The 20,683-nt window shown below is 36.9% G+C and overlaps 1 protein-coding gene across 4 annotated transcripts in view; it reads right to left on the bottom strand.

Annotated features, from left to right (window-relative positions):
• Positions 1 to 20,683, bottom strand: part of METTL25 (methyltransferase like 25) — a 53,268-nt gene that overhangs the window by 27,666 nt on the left and 4,919 nt on the right. For all 4 annotated transcript variants that reach the window (XM_048300235.1, XM_048300236.1, XM_048300234.1 and 1 more), the window contains exons 3-5: positions 15,824 to 15,924; positions 9,430 to 10,062; positions 6,997 to 7,141 (exon numbers count right to left, since the gene is read on the bottom strand). In XM_048300235.1, the coding sequence (XP_048156192.1) occupies positions 6,997 to 7,141; positions 9,430 to 10,062; positions 15,824 to 15,924 (879 nt within the window). The remainder of the gene's footprint in view (positions 1 to 6,996; positions 7,142 to 9,429; positions 10,063 to 15,823; positions 15,925 to 20,683) is intronic.

Raw genomic sequence — 20,683 nt, forward strand, 5'->3', positions numbered from 1 at the left:
TACTGTTACTGGGAGCCTGATTTGAGTTCCATGGGATCAGAAAGACCCAGATCAGAAAGGTGTGGAGGCAGCAATGTTGGTGCAGCGTCAGGTTCCCCTTGGCATGCCGCTTCCAGCCCTGGTGTCCCTGGAGCTGTAGGCTTTGTGGCTCTCTGAATCCCAGCCCTAAACCTAATGGCTGCTTTTGGCTGATGATGTAATTCAATGGATCAAAATGGCATTTTTTCTTCTGGGATTTTTCAGTGGAAATTAACTTTTATTACCTTCCTCAATATTTTTCCCATACATCCTACTTTGTATATATATTGTGAACTTCATCAAAGTAGTACTAAAACACAACTAACCTCTTCCAGGTCCTCCATAGCCTCTATCTTGCACAACATTGTAGATTTTCAGTCTACTTCTCTTATTCCAAACAAAATAGATAAAATACTAAACTGCCTTTTTCCTTCATGGGAAAGACTAAATCTTCCCTGGCCATATAATTCACTGTTCCTTGAATTTGTATTTTTCAAAAAATGTCCCCTGACTAAGCAGGATTTTGATGAGGGAAGCAGGGGGCAGCCGGGAAGAAAAATGTTTTCTTATTCCAGGAAATAGAATCAGTTGTCACCAAAATAATTTCCAAAACCCAAACCTAGAGTATGTTTTCACTACTGTGCATTAAAAATTTGGCATTCTCAATTCTAACCTCATACTCTGTACACACTGAAAAAAATACAGATATAAGATGGTTCCAGGTTTTAATATATTTGTGCTACAATTATTAATGAAAAATACCATAATAACTTCAATAGGTAATACTTTCATTTAACATCTGTAAAACTTACCTAGTTAATACTTTTTCAAGTTTCATATTTTTTTCAGAATCAATTTTTATAGAAAACATCTGGGGTTTAGTGACTAGTTAGCTGTGTCACAAATTCATGGAAATGTTCCCTATGCAGCAATATCTAAAGATGCCTTGGGAAGGAAATTAAGCTTTTTGATCTGTTGCTTGGAAGTGTTTTCCTGTGTTGCCATGGTATCAGTGGTAGCTATTTTAAGACATTGGCTGTGGAATATCTTTGAAAATATACCTAGGCAACACATAAATCATCTGTACACTAATACCCTGAAACAGTGAGTAATCTTTCATATTTCAGTGGAACAGAGTGATATGAAGCCATTATGTTTGTGTAAGGAATCCTTTAGATAATTCAGTTTCAGAATTTTTGTCCTCTGAATCCACCTTACTCAAAGCTTTTCCAGGTTTCACAAGTCTGATAAAATTCTGTATGTGAATTTTGACTACCCTTTGCAACCCTTTTGGTTCCCTTAATTATGTTTAATCGCTTTTAATAGTCAAAGTTTATTCTGCAAAAGCTTTGCTGGCTTCTTCCAGACTGCCTTATTGAGAAGCTACTTTCCACAGCTTCCTGGAGGGCTTTAGAATTCCTCTGCCCAGCAGTGACCTGGCTTTGGAAACCCTTAGAAAATCTGGAGTTTATGATTTGTAGTACTCAAGCCAACCTCAAAAAGAGCTTCTATCAGATAGCTATCACCGAAAGTATCTATACAACTACACCTATCTCATATTTCAAATTACAGAGTCACAGAATATGCTGAGTTGGAAGGGACCCAAAGGATCATCGAGATCACCTCTTAGCCCTGCAAAGCACCATCCTCAAGGATCACATCATGTGCCTGAGAGCATTGCCCGAACACTTCTTGAACTCTGTCAGGCTTAGATCTGTGACCACATATGCTGAGGACTGCACATGATCCAAAGTGTTAAAACTTCCCCCAGCAGGGGAGGTACCTGTGCATTCCCACCTGAATCTGAGTGTACATTAACCCTTGAAGTGTTCGTTTCATGGCTTCCCCCACCCCTGATGGATCAAGACTGTGACCATTGCTTCAACCAATGGATATCTGAAGTGCAACAATCAAGTGTCATCACTGGATACACGGGTGGGGATATCTTTCCTCTCTGCTAACTACTCTTACCCTTCCTTTCTCCTCCTTATATAATTTCTTAAGTGATATTTTCATACTTTCATATTGTCATATTACTATAGATAATAACCAAAATGGCTACATACCTCCTTTCCATTGCAACCAAATTCTTCTAAAATATACATACCTATATATATATATTTTATACGTATATATTTATATATATACGCACACATACATACACACACCTGTCATTTGTTTCACTCCAATCCCCACCAAGGGATATATTAAAAAGAACCTCAGTTACCCCGTTTCTGTGGTTGGTCTTAACAGTAGCTCCAGAGCAAAAGCAACATTCATGTGTTTTTTCCTCAAAACAGAGGATATAATATTGAAGAATTTCACTGGTTTCTAGACTGATACTGATGTATTTGGTGGTATGGAGGATGGAAATAAGAGAATCAAAATACAGAAACCCAAATTCCTTTTCAAGGAAAGTAAAATCTTTTTTAAAATGCCTTAAATTTGCCATTCTGGTCTGTTAAGAGATAATCATAGTCCAGCTGGTACATTGCCCCAAAAACTTATTAGCTGAATGTAAGATAACACAGCTCCCAAAATTCCTAAGAATATCTCCTGAACAGAGGAACAGCGTTTGTTTTACCCTAAAAATCATTAGCGAACTGATTTTTTCTCCAGAAAAACTGACACTATGGCTCACTATGTAAATAGGTTTATGTAAAATGTCTCTAATAAATAGTAAAATCCTTTCTACTCTGATGTAATTGACTATCCAATGCAGTAACAGAGAAGAAAACCCCCAAAGGAATCAATTATACTAATGGCTATGTATATTTTATCCATACAAGAATATCTGTATAAACAGACAATTCTCCTTAGAGAGAGCCAAAGTAAAACTACTTAGAATTTTCCAAGAGCTGTCATATTATTCCTTATTAACTGAAACTTAGAATTTCATACTGCTTATAACAGCAGTGAAATTTAAAGACAGGTGTTAAAAGACATTGGCTTCAACTTTTTAAAATTGAGTTGAAATTTGACATTACACAGTAACTCTTGGTTGTTTTAGCTACTAATAAATCAAAGTACAGGATTTCATGATCTTAACAGGTCAAAATTATTCCCAGCATAACTGGAAATGTGGTCCCATTACAAAAATTCCCAGATTAATTCAGCTTATTTACAGACACATAGAAGGACACTATATACTGATTGCATTATTATTCAAGATTGTGACTGCTGGCACCTACTTTCAGCAGAAATGCTCCCAAAGTATTCACAGCAGGTCCAACAGCAAACTGAATCAGCCAAACTTGCAGTATCTGTACTATTTTTAGAGTATGTGAGAAATGCAATGCATTATTCCCCGAAGTCACCTCAGAAACAAAAAAATCTCAAACTTGTGATAACCAAGGTGATTCAGTAGCCCAACAAAAATACCATAGTAACATTTTGTTGATTTTTGTCAACTCAACGACTCAAACTTATAAACACTGTGTTAGGCATAATAACAGCTAAATTTTATTCCTTTGAATATCAGTTAATTCCAATTAACATGAAGTGAAAAAGCAATTTTTCACTGGCCAAACAAGACTGATCGTGGTATTAAATCTTAAGTGCCAAAGAACATACTGCCCAGCCATACCAAGTTATGGCAACCAGCAGTGCACTGCAGCTCCTCTGTGAGCTGGCTCATCTGCTTCAACTGTGCTTATGAGAACAACCCTCTAAGTTTACATTAAAAAAACAGCAAAGATGGAAGATGTGCTACTTTGAGGGCAAGAGCTTTGAGGTGGACTTGCCACAACCTTGACTTTAAGGGTGTGCACCTCAAGAAAATAAAAAAGCTTCAAAGAGGACAAATGACATTTTTAAAACATATTTTTAAAAACTTTGACGCTACTCAGTCAAGATAAAATATCTACAGAATTCTTTATAACAGAACTTCCCACTGTGTCCTTGCAGGCAAGCCCTTGCTCACTGGATGATTTCAAATGAGTGAGTAATTTCCTGTGTTGCAGCAAATTCTGCCCAATTCTCTTTGCTTCTTAGGAAGATCTGTCCATCACTGCAGAGATGTAGCTCTAAACCTGCTTCCTAATATTCAAACTAGTCTCTTCACATAAAGCTTCTGCAAGCTCTGATTCATGACTAGATTGGCCAGTAGCTTTCCTGAGTTTAGTGTCAGCGCCTGGGCAAGCAACAGTACAGATGATATTGGCTAAAGTACCACACAAGCCAACTGGAAAACACAACTGCATGTGGCCAGATGGGATGCATTTCGCATCTGGAATTCTGATCACGTAACTCACTGGTGTCACATGAAGACCATACTCTATCATCTTTGACAGGTCATGTCCATCAGGGGAAGTTCCTGGTTGCAGGAGAAAGGCAAACACCACACTCATCTTCACCTGAATAAGCTCAGTTAGTCACAATAAGTTTATGGAGCACATTTTCCTAGAAACCATGCCCAGGCCCACGAAGAACAAGAGGAAGGTTGAGAATAGCTGGCTGGAATTCATCAGGCATTGACAAACTACTGCCTTCCGTGATGCAGTGACTGGCTCCATGAACTAGGGGACAGCAGAGTCATAGTTTAGCTTGATTTTATGAAGTCTTTCAGCAAGGTTTCCCTAGTATCTTTATAGACAAAATGGAAAGATATGACTCAGACAGGTGGACTCTAAAATAAGTAGAAAATTGATAGTAATCTGAAGCTTGACAGTGAAGCCTGCAGATTAAGGCATGTGTTTATTCCCCCTTTTTAGCACTTGTGGGAGTATCTGGAGTGCTTCTTTGGGCTCTTCAGCCCACCATACTGACTGAAATGAATTTATTGGTGGCAAGAGGACTAAAAATTCAAGAAAAAATCAAGAAGGGATCTAACTGCTGTTTTAAACTACCTATAGGAAAGGGAACAAGAAAGATTAAGCTGGACTATTCTTGGCAGTGGAAAATGAAAAAGACAATAGATAATGCACAATAGCTGCAAATCCTGAATAGATATGAGGGAAAGAACTTCATGGTGAGGGCTAACATTGAAATGGGCTGCTGAGTTACTGCCCCTTGGACATATTCAAAGCAAGAATGGACAAAGCCCTGAATGACATGATCTAAATTGGCCCTGCCTTGTGCCATCATCTGGCCCACATGACCTCCAGAAGCTACTTGCTACTTAAATGCTATGATTTGGTCCATTTTGGAAGCAGTATTAAAATCTACTTGCTTCCAGCAGCTGCAAGAGGAGTTTGTTTACTGCTTGTACAAGTAAATTGTTGGATCAATACCATCTGATTAGTTAGAGTCCTCTAGCATCCTCTGGAATGCTTTGTCAGTTTGAAGTCCATACGCAGGAAATGCCGACACAAGACACAGTCTGACTTCTTTCCCATTTTCCCTTTGAAGAAATCTTAGCTCTTAGATACTGTCAGTCCTTGTTCTCTTAGCCCTCTACTGCACATTTAAGAACAAGCCATACAGTAGATGATTTAGTAGGGGAATACAACAGCATTATACATTTTAGAATATGCACCCTCACAGTAACAGGAAAAACAAATAATTTTTTAAGCATTACTGCGACAATATATGTATTCTTTCCTCAGAAAAGAATACTGTAATTTCCTTTTGTTCTGTCCAAATGTTCTCCTTTCAGAATAATTTTTGTCCTTTCAAGCAGAGAAAAAACAGCTAGAAATTCTAACACGCAATTTGACTTCATTTCCATACTGCTATGAGACTGCAGTATGTGTAATTACCGTGCATGTATATCTGTTTCAACTTTGAAAAGTTACCACACCTGATCCTTTGGTGGTGTCTGAGTTTATGCACTGGTATGGAAAAAGTAATCCTATATAGCTAGCACAAGAAGCCCTGTCCTCTTTGCAATAATAAGAAACAACCAAATATTTCAGGGTTAATGACAAGTACCTGGAAAGTTCTTAATTTCTTAAAACCCTGATGTAAAAGTAATTGTATGCTTTTTCTCCAACTGCATTTCTGTAACTTAGGAATTTCAACTGTATTTTCTCTGTTTTTGGAGTGAGCTGAAGTATTTTGAAATTACTAAGACTAACATACTGAAAAACCTCTTAAAATAGCTGCAGAGCAAATTAAAAACAACATGCAAAGATTATTAAAGCAAGCAAGAGCTAGCATGTGTCATGGTCAGTGTGGAGCTGTGCCATAACTGCCTAAGCAGCTAACTCTTAAAGAGCAATACCTGGGTCCCACGTGACTTTGTGTCTGTGAAGTTCCCTGAAAGAGCTGAAGTACACCTTGCCAAGCCTCCCCTTCCTCAGATTTGATTGATATGATGATCAGGTCCTAGAATGCTGGCAGGTGCTCATTTAGACAGCTCAGCTATGTACCACTTGTCTCAGGAAAGCCAGCTCCTTAAATGTTTTTCATTATGCAGAATTTCAAGTAAAAATACCAACTTTCTCTCAAAAATGAATCCCCCCCCCGCATTTCTAGAAAAATTTGTGTATATTCTGAATCCCCAAATAATTTTCAGGTTATCTCCCCAAGAAAAACTCTTACATATGTACTGTTTCATGATGGTCTAAACTGGCAATGACCAGCACAGCACCCAGATGACAGTTTTTTTGAGTATTACCTTATATTACAAAAACTTAATTCTGCTCATAGTTGTGTATGTCCAACTCAACATAATTGGATGTTGCATGCAGACAGCCAAGGACAAAATCTGGTACAAAGCATTTCAAAAGGATGGTAACATACAGGACTAAAAGAGCCTATACATTTATAAGTGAATCACTGGAATAAAACCAGCCATAGTCATAACCACATAAAAACATTATGCACTAGTGTCCCTAATTTCACTAAATATATTAGGAATATTGGCATAACAGAAAAGTAACAATGTATCTGGGAGTGAATGACCTTCATAAAGTAATTAAAACCAGTACTAAATAAGCCACTGGAAAGGAACAAACACAAGGAGGTTATTAATTAAAAGGTATAATACTCTCAACATGCAAACTGGCAGCCACAAGTTCAGCTCAAAAGAATTACCTTCTTGGTTTTCAAACTGTTCTGACAACAGATGGTAGCAGCAGCCCACACTGCAAACGGCTTTGATTTCAGGCTTGGCAGTAAAAATTCGTAGCGTATTTGCAGCAAGATCTCCACATGTATGTAGACCCACCATCATACAGTCCTAAGAAGAAAAAAACAGGAAACAATAAATTATCTCCTTCATCAACTGAAAGAGCACGAATAAAAACAAACTCCAAAACCCAAACAACAGTGCAAATAGTGAGCCGTAACGTAGAAATACCCAACTCCATGCGGACTCCTGCTGCTCTCGAAAGCTAGTCAAAGCTTACCAGTGCTAAGAAAATATGGTGAAAACTGGCCATGATTCAGCAGAAGTTCAAGATTATTAAGTAACAGCTGCATGGAAGGGAACATTTGTATGTTTACTGGACATAGGCCATTTTCTCATGTCTTTCCTAGGTTTCCTATTCTTGTTATTAGTGCCACTGCTACTTCCTCTTCTAAGTAAATATTTCTTGCTGTAAATCTGGCTGGACCTATCTAAGGCATTTCTGCTAGTTTGAGTTGCTGAAATCAAACCAACTTCCTAAATACAGGTGTAAGGTGAAGAGCAGGCTTTGTTATCTCCCACACTGCAGTGCTGACAGTTTCACAGTATGCCCATTACTATTCAACAACAAATGGGCATTTTCTTCCACAGCACAAAGTGAGAACTTCAGCTTCAGATACTCTGTTCTTCTGTCCATTCTATTTCCTACTTACCTTTTTTCTGCAACTTCCCTTTTCCCTCCATTTCTCCATGAAAATTCTTTCTCTTCTCACCATTCATAAACACAGCTCCCTTCTGACATTATTAGTTGGAATCCACGTGGCAAACATGGTGTTGCTTTGAATTTCAGACATATTTATTAATCATAGAATCAAAAAGTCATGGGATCATTTGGGTTGGAAAGGACCTTAAAGATCACCTAGTTCCAACCATCCTGCCCCACTAGAGCAGGTTGCTCAAAGCCCCATCCAAGCTGTCCTTGAACACTTCCACGGATGGGGCATCCACAACTTCTTTGGGAAATTTGTCCCAGTGTCTCATCACCTCACAGTAAAGAATTTCTTTTTAATATCTATCTAATCTAAATCTACCCTCCTTCATCTTACAGCCATTCCCCCTTGTCCTATACCCTTAAAAAACACAGACCCTTAAAAAAATTCTCTCTCCAGCCTTCTTGTAAGGTCCCATTTAGGTACTGGAAGATGCTATAAGGTGTCCCCAGAGCTTTCACTTCTCCAGGTTTTCAACAAGAAATTAGGCCAGGGCCACTCAGCTGAGATACCTTTCTATAATCATTCTGATTTTATCTGATTTTCTCACCCATCTGTATTACATAGTGCACGCATGTGCAAAACACTAAAATTCCTGCTTTCCTCTTTCACCTTCTCTGACAGTATTTTTTTTGTATCAAGAAAGGCAGGGATATAGGATTTCTTCCACCTTTAACACAGTACAAATTACACACTAAGAGGATGCAAAATCCAGCTGTGCAAATGTAAAGGCATATGCTTCATCAACAAACCCTGCTGCTTAGGGTGTCTTTTGAAGACAGACATGAGCTTGCTCCACATATTCTCAGATACTCAGCTGCATTTATAGCTCAAGTTATAGGGGCCATCAGCACAATACGGTCTTGAATCCGAGATTAATTACACCCTGGAATAAAATACTTTGGTTACTACTGACCACAGAGAAGTTCTTATCATTCCATAAAAGACTGAATGCATCTACTCAATCAATCTATGTTAGTTCAGGATACAACCACAGAGTATCTAGACTTGCGTCACTGTCTTTGGGCAGGTGAAATTGGGCTTGTTTGTGTATACACAAACCCTGCCAGCTAGTAAATTACTAAATGAACTTAAAGTAACTCTGTAAAGTCAAAATCATTCTTTAGAAACTCTTCATCTTGAGTACTATATACAATAAATTCTCCTATGCCTTCCCAGTATGATTGAAATTACAAAAATATGTAACTTGAAAAAATAAGAACTTTCAGGAAAATTGAAACTCCACTGCTTAATACATGCATCTACGTAGTAAATAACAATAAATCCAAAATAATTAGATTTTTTATATAATGAAAGCAGTAAAATAACTGAATATGCTGTTAACTTTGACAGCTGATTATTATTTACCTCATAAATTCTAAAGACTGATTCAAAATAATCCCAACACATATATCAAAACAGAAAAACAATCTTTATCTGGTAGACATACTTCTGCTACCTGGTTAAAAACCACTATTGGGCCAGAATATTCATTTACACCAGAGACAGCACTCTATGAACACTCATATACATATGAAAATACATATGAAAACAAATATGTACATATGAAAATGGCAATATAAAGACAATGGATAATCTAAATACAGTAAATATTTAGAGTAAAATAACCTCCAGATCTGTTATGATGTCATTGAGTTCCGTTTCTGCAGTGATGCAAGAGGTCAATGGAAAATACAGGTTTGATTCACTTGACTTTCTTGCTTTAGTCTTGAGAGATGTCATTTTTCTTTGTACTTTTTCCTCTTCACAGAGTTCCCCACAGTTATTATGAAATGAAGAAAAGTCTTCTACAGCATCAGCAGAAAGAACATTTAGAATAGCAAGAACCTCTTCAGAAAGTTTGGTCTCATGAGATTGTGTCCCAGTCACTAAATCAGCTTCAGTTTCTGTGTTGGTTGCAGGTGTAGCCATTTCTGTGAAACCACAAGAAGGAACTAAATCTTGGAGAATCACTTGGTCCTGATTTTGAAGACTGTTGGCATTATTTAAGAGCTCTTCACTGATTGTTTTATATTTAATTTTACTTTCCACTGGCCTGTTATTTGCCTTTTCCAAAGTCTGGCTTTTGAGGCTTTCTCTTCCTCGACTCTGATATGCTCTCCAGTGTTTCTTCAGTTTTCTGTTTCTTTCATGAGCACCATTCGTGTTGGAGCTTGAGGAGTCAATGCCATAAACTTTTAAGTTATATTGCATGGACAAAAATGAACTCAGGTAGCCTTTTCCAGAACCTATATCTATCACCTAGATAATGGAGAAAAAATAAAGGAAAAGAAAATTGCTATATTAATGAACAAAAAAGGGCACACTTCAAACACAAAACTATTCCCTATAAATTTAAGTATGGATTGAATGTTACCTTATCAGTATCATACTTCTCAATGCACTTAGTTCTTTAGTGTTGTTGGTCCACTTTCTGACTTTAAAACACAGAATTAAGTCTTAGCTGATGTGCTCCAGAAAACAGACACTGCAATGTTTATGCAATGCACATTCCCTGCCTCTTCTTGTGAAGACTTCCAGTATATTTTTTGACACAGACCTTTCTTCTGCTAAAAAAAATAACCATAAACCACAAGCAATTCCACATGCCCTTGCTAAACTGGATCAGAGTTAGCAAATAAACTGCTCACAGTATTCAGCTTTAGGCAACTAATTCCCATTGAGGAGCCTACTACAAGTGGGTGTGCAGCAAAGAGCATCTTTAGTTTCAGTGCCTAATTTAATCCCTTCAGATTTAACCTAAAGATGGGTGATATTGATACTCTTTTATGTCAGAATGCTCATTTATTCTGCTTTCCCATTCTGTGAAAACAATCCATACAGCTTTGTTTAACACGAGGATGCATTTCTAGTAAAACAAAGGGGCTCATAAGCCACATGTACCTTCCACTGCCCGTTCTGGAAGAAGTGATAGGTGACAGTTTAGTTTGTCTCACAGCTGATACCATGTGCTAGTTCAGTGACTGATATAACCCAGGAAGGAAATACCCTTACAAAGTATTAGCAGAAACAAGAGTAACCCGAGATCTTTCAGTACATAATCACAGCTTTATATAATGCACGTTTTAATATGCAATAAATACATAACACAATATTTTATGAGAATTGGCAGACTGACGCTTCTCTAAGGAAAGAAAATTATAATGTTCACTTCTGTCCAAGTATCCACCAAAAATAATATTGATCAGATATAAGGACTTACTTGTAGAAGCTCCTGAAAGTGTTTGATTCAAGAACGCCTGTTTTGTTCTTGGTCTGTCACATGTTCATAAGGAAGCTTACACTGATACTGCTAAGTCCAAATTGCAGCATACACTGCATGCATGCATCTTAAACTCAGCTGCATAGTTTTTTACCAGGTAAAAATAATATATATTCAATATAGCAATATTCTTACTCAATGAAAAAGAAGGATTTATTCCCCATTTTAATAAAGAAGATTTGGACGGCCATGGAATTAGAAAGAAAAATTTGAGCTAATGTCACTAAAGACAGTGGAGAATACATGATATTAGGTAAAAATTGTTTACTCAGGTAGCACATGGCTTTCTTATCTGTAGTCATCATGTGATATTGATGTATATTTCCAATCTAGACATGCTACAACCATAAAATTTCTTGAAATAAACATGCACAGGAGTGAACTTAGTGAAATGGAACTTATATAACCTAAGCATACCTTTGAAAATGTCATTTATTTGTCACATTCATCAACAATATTCTCCTCTACTGAGCCCTAGTGAGGCCACATCTGGAGTGCTATGTCCAGTTCTGGGCACTTTAGCACAGGAGAGACCTGGAGCTCCTGGAGCGGGTCAAGCAGAGGGCAGCAAAGATCATGAAGGGACTGGAGCATCTCTCTTATGAGGAAAGGCTGAGGGAGCTGGGCCTGTTCAGCCTCGAAAGGAGAGGAATAAAAGTATAAGTATCTGAAGGGAGGGTGTCAGAGGATGTTTCCAGGCTCTTCTCAGTGGTGCCAAGCAATAGGACAAGAGGCAATGGGCAGAGACTGATGCACAGGAAGTTCCACCTGAATATGAGGAAGAACTTCTTTACTGTGCAGGTGACTGAGTACTGGAACAGACAGTCCAGAGAGGTTCTGGAGTCTCCCTTACTGGAGATATTAAGGAATAATCTGGCCACAATCCTGTACCATGTGCTCTAGGGTGACCCTGCTTGAGCAGGGAGGTTGGATCAGATGACCCACTGTGGTCCTGTCCAGCCTGACCCATTCTGTGTTTCTGTCATTTGAAAGGAAAGGAAAGTGTTGAAGGAATAATTTTAACCACTATTTTATTTATCAGACATTACAATTATGTAGAATATGCACACCTCCATTCTTCAAGTTTTGAATTATTTCAGTAAAAAGCAGCATTTGAACACAAGAGAGGGGCAGTGAATAATTCCTAAGTGTGACCTCTAGTGGCTGTACAGACCAGCTGCAGCTTAGGGAAAGTTTCTCAAGAGAAAATAGTAATACATGGTTAAATTAGCACTGGGAGAACAGCTTAGAAACGAAAGGAAAAACTGACTAAAACTAGCAGGCAATGATCTTGTACTAAACAAATAAACTGCATTAAACTATTCCCTGCTTTATCTTCCGTTGATTACATAGGGAAAGGTAATCAGCCATCCACAGCATATCTGTCAAGCATGAACTTTCAAAATGAAATTTCCATGATATAATAAACTCCAAAGGTCCTGTCCACAGTGAGTTGGGTCCTATGTTTAAACACGGTTTCTGGCACAATCAAGCATTCCAACATTTCCCAGCACCAAATCACAAATGTAATGGATGCTGAATGCAGAATTATATCATCCTTACATTACATACTGCAAGTCTTGCTGCACATGCTGCAATATCCAAGGAAAACTTTGACTAATACATTAAATAAAACAAATGTGCACTTAAGCAGAGGAATCAACACTGGCTTCTTTTCAGAGTTTAACCAAGAACTCCTTTAAAAAAAGCAAGTTCCACTTGTATGATAGTAACAGTGCTTAAAAGGGGCACCAAACAACTGAAAAATAAAGAAGTCTTTTAGTTATTTTGCTTTAATGTTTAAATCCAAATTGTTAACCTAGAAGTGATTATAGTGGTAATTAAATTTTTGCTTTTATTCTTATTTTACTCTTTACTATTGTACATTATAGAATACCAGCAGAGAGCAATATCCTCTACCACCCGTTATACAATGTGGGTATGGAGGTGAAATGCAGGGCATTTTTCAAGCTGTCATTGATCTGTAATATCTGAAAGAAACACCCTGAGGACACATGCTGTTGTAAAGCATGTGTTGTGTTTTCATAGCTCTAGATTTTTTAATTACATGCTACATATATTTTGTTTTGCAAGAAGGACGGAAAAAAATCAATAAGGAAAAACTACTAAAAATTTATAATTGCTACTTTTTTTTAAGTTGAAAGAAAACAAAAACAAAAGGAGTTGCTTTTTAAAGGCCAAGAAGGAGGCTTTTCATTTTTTTATTTTCCAAAGTAACAGGAAAGCTCTTTTCATATATTAGGGATTTGTAACTTTGCACAAATAAATATTGTTATAGTGTATGACTATAATGGAAAGAAGTTAATATAGAGCAGCTGGCATTTCATATTCAGTGATATACTGCAACAATATTTTTTATTAAATGTTGTAATTTAAAAAAAATATAAACAGAAAATAATCCTATGTATAAAGATACTCCAAGCTATCTGATAAAAATGCACAATCACTGGATGAAATTGCAGCATATTGACAGATAATTAATAATGATTGGTTTGAGATTTTATAGTAACCAGCTACATTGAAACTTCGGCTAAGGTATTAAGATGGCTTTACTTTTTTACTTTCTGAACAGGGATTTTGCTTTCCTTTCATTCCTGAATCTCACAGGAACTATTTAAATCTAAATAAAAATGCTATATGAAACACCACTTTCCACCAAATACAGAGACCACTTTGCTACTTATTGCATTGTAAGCAAACTATCTACAGCTTTTCCAGTACGTGAAAGTCTTCAATACTTGAACACCTAATACTTGCCTGAAACAAAAGGTAAGCAAGGCAAAAAATATGCTCATGACAGAACAAAAGACTTTCACAAATGTGCTGCTAGTGTATTTCTGTTCTCTACAGAGCACACCCACTTTTTAGGGCTGTGGAGGGCACCCATGCTTGTCACTAGGGCTGGCTCCTAAAGTGCTGCTGGAGAGATCACCTTCCGTCGCTGTAAGCGATTGCAGACGCTCACGAACTGATTGTGTCTCACCCAGTAATGTTTGGCCTTAATTAAAGCTCTCTATTTACCAGGCAATCCCAGTTGTAAGAACAGCGCCTAAAACTTTGTTTTCATCAGCTGTTCCTCACTAAACAGATGGTTAGGACTGAGAATTTTGATCTCTGTTTCCAAGGATGCCACAGGTCTGATCTAAACCTGTCAAGAGTACTGGATCATTTACTTATCTAAATTAAACTCACTCTGAGCCAAATAACCTCCTAACCAAAGTTCAGCTTCAGCAATTCAGAGCCAAATCCAAGTTTTGGGGCTTTCCCTATGGAGGTAGCAACAGCAACTTGGGATGCTGCAGGTATGTTAATTTTAAACTATACTCATACATATTTACTTACAAAAAAGAATGCTCAGAGAAAATATCCTCATCATAAAATCTGGGCAGATACCTATTAACCTTTGGTTTTAAACAAATATAGTTTGTTCTCCACAAATCTTTGTGGGAATGAATATTAGCCTGGAGGAAATAAGTCTCCATTTACAGTTACAGCCCCTTGCATGGAAAGCAAGGGCAGCTCAAATGTAGAAAGGAATCAAATGTAGTGTGGAGAGCCACTAGACACCTCTTGTTTAAAGCAAGGATGAAGCTACATTGGCCAGTTACCAGCATTAGCGAGATTAAAATGAATAAACAAACTCAGCTCATACTGAAAAATTCAGAATATTTTCATACTGAAAAAATTCAGTACCTATTTCATAGATACTGAAAAATTTAGCCTTACCACTACACAGGCCTAACGTATGGAATCTAACAGAAAGTTTAACACTGAAAAAGCTTACAGAGAAAGTATATGCATGTAAACCGAAGAAATGGTATTGGTGCATCTTGTCTAACAGAATGTGAAATACACTACTCAAAAAAGTTGAGTATTGCTGGGGTGCTTGTGTTTAGTCAACAGATCCATAAATAAACCTCTACAAGGTTTTAACGAAACAGTGATCTAGTGCACTGTGCAATCACAATTACATGTATATAAAAAAAAAGGCTTAAGTTACAATCAAATTTGAGAAAGGAATCTTGCAATTCTTCACCATTCAAGGACGAACCTACCATCTGATGTATGAAACAGCCAAGCTGGTTGATAATGGTGGTGGGTGCCCAGGCATTATACAGATCCTACCAAATGTATTTCATATATATTCTTACATAGATCTCTGCTTAATTTGGTCTCTCTTCAAACTAAAAACATCATAACTAAATTCCTAATTTATAGATCTCAATCCATGTTAAATAGAGGTGAACAGTATTAAACAATAGGAAATAATTTAAATCTTGCACCAGAATAAGATGAGCTTTCAGCATTTCTCAAGATACTCTGCTTTGGTCGCTATGTGACACCCTTGTGTCCATGACAGAAGGCAGCTCTCCTACTGACACCTATGCAAAACTGCCAGCAATATAATACTGACAAACAAGGCAGTATCTGTCCAAAAAGCAGTACAGTTTTTAGCTGCTCACCATACAGAGGATGATTATAACTTCTTAAAACTATTCATGAGTGATTATGAGTCACTGAAAGGCAGCTCCTTTGGAATAATTCATTTGTAAATAAAATTGTCCTTCAGCTTGGCCCCAACAGCTCTTCTTTAGCTCCAATTATGTACAGGAGAAGTAACAACAGCAGTGACAGAATATCAAAGTGATGTATTTGCACACAATAAGGAGAATAACTCAGAAGGTACCTGGTAACACACAGTAAGAAATGCTTTCTTACCTGCTTTATCCCACAATAATTTGCTATGCTGTCTACCAGCTCTGACATCACCTGCACTTCATGGGATTTCTTATTATTCATAAACTCATCTGGTTTGATACCTGTCTCAGATTAGGAAAAAAAATACACATTAACACAATCTGTAATAACAAGGATTTGTGATCAATCGTTAAAAAATAGCTTTTATATGCTATAGTGTTTATATATTTTCAGGATAGTAATTTTTTAAATTAAAAACTCATTAAACTATTACAAGATTAAACTTCTGAATTATGCGTGAATTAGCAAGATTCAACACACTGTAAAACTCAGGTTTTGTAAGACGTAGCATATCTAATACCTGACCAAATATTACACAATAGCTACTACTATAAAACTGTACTATTTCTTCCTGTCCATTGAAAAATATTTATTTTTGTCTCATTTATCACATTTACCTTTCCATAAATGAAATATAAGGGCAGGGACAATTAATAATTAATAATATTGATTAATAATAATTAATAATATATATAATAATATATATATTATATTTATATAATAATATATAATAATAATAATAATAATAATAGTACAGCTTGTTAATGCCACAGATTTGCTGACAATATCAAGAGGGAGATATCTCTAATAAAAGCTATGAGCAATACTGGGAAAATTCAAAGGAAGATGAACTTTCCTTTTCTTTATTTACCCTATGTACTGGTTACAGAACTGTTAAACCTTTTTGGCAGAAAATCACTCATTTCAGTGTTGCTGGAGAATGTGTTAATGAGATGGAGTCAACCTCCACCATGGGTTTACTGTTTGTGGAGAACACCAAGCACCTACTTGCTAACCTCTGTGCAACTCCAGCCAAAAGAGGAGCTCAAAAGTCACTCCCTTGGGAGAAACCCACGTATTTCTCTTTGGGATCCAATGCTTCAGTACACTTGGACCCAGTTAAATTGATGGAAATTTTTGTAAGTCTGAATGATGGTAGAAGAAACCGGACCATTACTGATGAGCATGCTCCTAGAAAACAGGACTTTTCTACATGAGTAGGCAGATTAATATACTTTCCCATTTTCTGCTTTATGCACAGTACGTGTTCATCTGTCCAGAAACTGATCATTAGGCAAAAACTATGTTTGTTTTTTGATCAGATCATGCTGGGAGAAGAGCCAAGTGTGTTACTTCTTTAAAAGAGAGTGGGGAATTGAACTGAGCTTGTAAGAAACCCAGCGCTTTCTCTATTTTTCCCAAACCCCAAGGGATCTGTCTATTTCTTAAACATCTGGAGCTTTTATAATAAACTGCTATGACAATACTTAAAGTCTAATATAGACTCTATGAACTGACAAAAGAAAAATAGACTAAAAGACTTAAACAATACAAATAGCAGAAACAAGTGTTTGTCATTTCATTGAAGAATCTCCTTAACGCTAAAATTGTAGAGATCTACACAGCATCCTAAAAAGTTCTTAATTTGTAAGCATATCAGATTAAAGAAAGACAGGAAAATAAAATTAAAAAGAAAAAAGGTTTCTCTTTTTGTTTATATTTGAACATTTTTGTGTCCGGATAGGCTCATCAGAAGAAGCAGAAGAATTGGAACAAGAAGAAACCAACATTTAATTTCTTGACAGAAATAAAAGTTGCTTTTTCTCCAAAGCAGCACTGTCACTTTGGACAATGACCACATACTGCACCTTTACTCTTTTCTGTATTATGAACTCAAGAGACTGAATGGGGTAATGCTAGATGAAGCACTATGTCAGAGAGTACTTAATCCAAATTAAGTATTTCAAACATGGTAGAAATCCAGAATGATTAACTAACTTACAAAAGCTGAGGTTCCAGATAGAAAAAGCATAATTTGTTTATATCTACATATATAGATTATTTATCACCTCAGCTACATAACTTTCTTAAGGATTTTTTTTACTTCTTTCCCTGCTTTCTGCAGGATAACACACTGCTTATATTTCAGCTCAGGGAAAACTATACTGTTTGGAGAAAATCATGGTTTTTAAAATAAATTTTATTTTTCCTGCATTTTTAGCAAAATTTTGATAGGTTTTTACATTATTCTGAAAAACAAGCAGACATATTACAAACTAATGCAAACAAATGTATCTGGGGACAGTTTTATATCACCCAGACAATTTGAAAATTTGAAAAAAAAAAAAATACTAGTTTGACACAAACTGTGAAAATTCTTTCTGCTATCACAAAATTACTTTCTTGAAACAAATAATTATACATGTACAATTCCTTATTATGTGTACAACTGATGCAGGCAGAACAAATACTAATTTCAAAAACCATCAGAAATTTACAGAACCATCTCCCTTTGTGATGAAAAAAAATAAAATGTAGTTTCAAATACATTACAGAAGTAGCTTGGGCATGACAGAGTAACAGAAAGTTTAATTGTACTAGTTGTAGTTGGTACTGCAATGTTGCTCATTCCCACTGCAAATCCCTAGTATAAGCCCCTGTACTCCATTTGAAGAACTGCTTTAACTCTGTAGTTAGCTACCTACAGCTACATCTTCACCTGTGATGCTGAACAAATTGAGGAGAGACTGTTTTTCTGTCCTGGGTTGCAGTGTGTTCTATTACCATCCTCAGGAGCTGTTGAAATCAGGTGGGGCAGTGTTTCCTTGCCTCCTCCCCCCAGACTGTCTTTCTGTTAATGGCCCATCATTGTCCTGCCGCCTGACTCAGAGATAACTCCCTCCGGACTATCTTCTGTTAATGAGCCTAATCAACACTTGGCCTTGCGACTCATCATCCCATTGTGAGATGCTCCACCCAGAGGGAGGAACCAAGAATTCCATCCTGGATATAATCTGAGATGCTGTACACCAGAGACAACCTTTCCACTGGATTCCCAGGAGTTACACAGCCACCACTGGACCTTCTGAGAAAGAGCAGATCCTTTTTTCTACAGGATCACTGCTTCAGAGGACTGCAGCCACCATTCTACCACACTCCTACCACCACACTGACTAACAGGGTGTCAGGTTGTATCTTGACTCTGTCAGTTTGAACCAGTGTTTTCTTTTAGTTTTTTATCTTTTCTTTAATTTCCCCATTAAATTGTCATTCTGACTTGGTGCCTCCCACTGGTTTGTTTCCAAAGTAGTACATTTTCATATAGGGCTAACACATATGTTTTTAAGATCTCCTATTGCAGGATGCAGGGGATTTATACCCCAGCTACCTGTGGAAATTCAGATACACCAGCTAAAAAACCTATACATTTATAGTCCACACCATACAACCCCATCTATACAGAAGTTTACTACTGTGATTTAACTCCATGATCCAGAGTGAGGAACTGGAAAAACCATATGCTCAAAAAAAACTCCTCTAAGGCAGAGTGGTGTTCTAGCACCTGGAATTTAAAGATGGATTCATTAATAGTCACCACATGACATGATTATTACCTTGGCCATAAACACACTGCAAAGGTAGAGTACTCTTAATCCAACCCTCACTTCTGGGTGGTTAGGAAGCAAAGTGGAACACCCTTCAGACTCAGAACTCCATTCTGAGTAGTTGTGTCCACAACGTGCTTAAAATGTTCGTGCTTCCCAATTATTCCCAGGAAGGATAGCAATGTGTCTACATTAAGACTGCAAAGAAGCTAGAGAACTATGTAAGTATGCAAACTGTGGCAATAGGCTCAAAACTCTGTTTGTCTTAGAAGAAGAAAACTTATTAAAAACATCTGAAGCGTAAATGGAATTATCCTGATGTGTATTTTTCAGAATATATGCAACACCATCATAAAGTTGCCAGTTTTCTCAGACTTTCACTTCTCTTGACTTGCAAGCTTTAGCATATCAGGAACAAACATATCTTCTGAAATACATAAATAAGTCCCAAATATCTAAAATAGCTCAAAGTTAAAAGATCACAATTTCATTTGGCAACTTGCACGTTATGAATCCATAAGTCGGTATTTCACTTCTGCCAAAAGATTACCAGGAACTACAATTAAATTAACTGATATTTACTGCCAATTCAGCACAAAGGTTTTGAGTTATAATTCTACTGTACACATTTGGAACATATTTTATTTTCCCAAGAAGTACAACTCAGAAGTACTGCAAAAATACAAACCCAGGCCCCAGTTACACAACCGAGCATCACTTCTACCACATAGAGAACAAAATATTCAGCAATTGCCTTATTCCTGATGCTCCATTATGCAGGACAAGAAGATGACAGAATCCTCAAAGTTTTGTCTAAGAAAGTTAATCCAGGTATGGACTCATGTACAAGAATGTAAAACTAGAGAATTACAGAAAATTAAGAGGAACATGGGGAACGTGATATAGTAAAAATGAAAATAGCTATAAAGCTAGTGGGAAAGAAATGCAGCATACAGTTGTCAGGTAAGAAAAAAAAAAGCTTCTGATGAACTAAGAGCATAAGGAAAGAAGCCAGAAAGTAAGAGGAATGCACAACAAATCATTAAGAATATCTCAGCAATGACATTCTAGTACGTCTAAAAAATCTTGGGGAGCCAACCATTAAAAATGGCAGAACTGGAAAGAGATCACTGTAGAAAATGGGAGAGATGCACAACATTTATATAATGGTGCTACTACTTAGGATAAGAAATGTCAGGAGTTTTAATGCACCTAGAGATAAAAGGCACTAGGAGGCAAAGGCAGAGAACTGCTCAGTCTGCCTCTTAAAAACTAATAAGAAATCTCAGTGAGAGAAATCTGGAAAGGCTGAGGACTACATGAATAGTACATTTGCAGTAAAAATGACAGCAGTCTAAGTAAGGATAAATGCCAGTTTATCACCTGATTTAAAAATACAATTGCGGCAAGACTCCCAGTGTCCAACTTGATGCCA

This window comes from Corvus hawaiiensis, chromosome 4 (genome assembly GCF_020740725.1).
Source record: "Corvus hawaiiensis isolate bCorHaw1 chromosome 4, bCorHaw1.pri.cur, whole genome shotgun sequence".
In the NCBI taxonomy this organism is placed as follows: domain Eukaryota; kingdom Metazoa; phylum Chordata; class Aves; order Passeriformes; family Corvidae; genus Corvus; species Corvus hawaiiensis.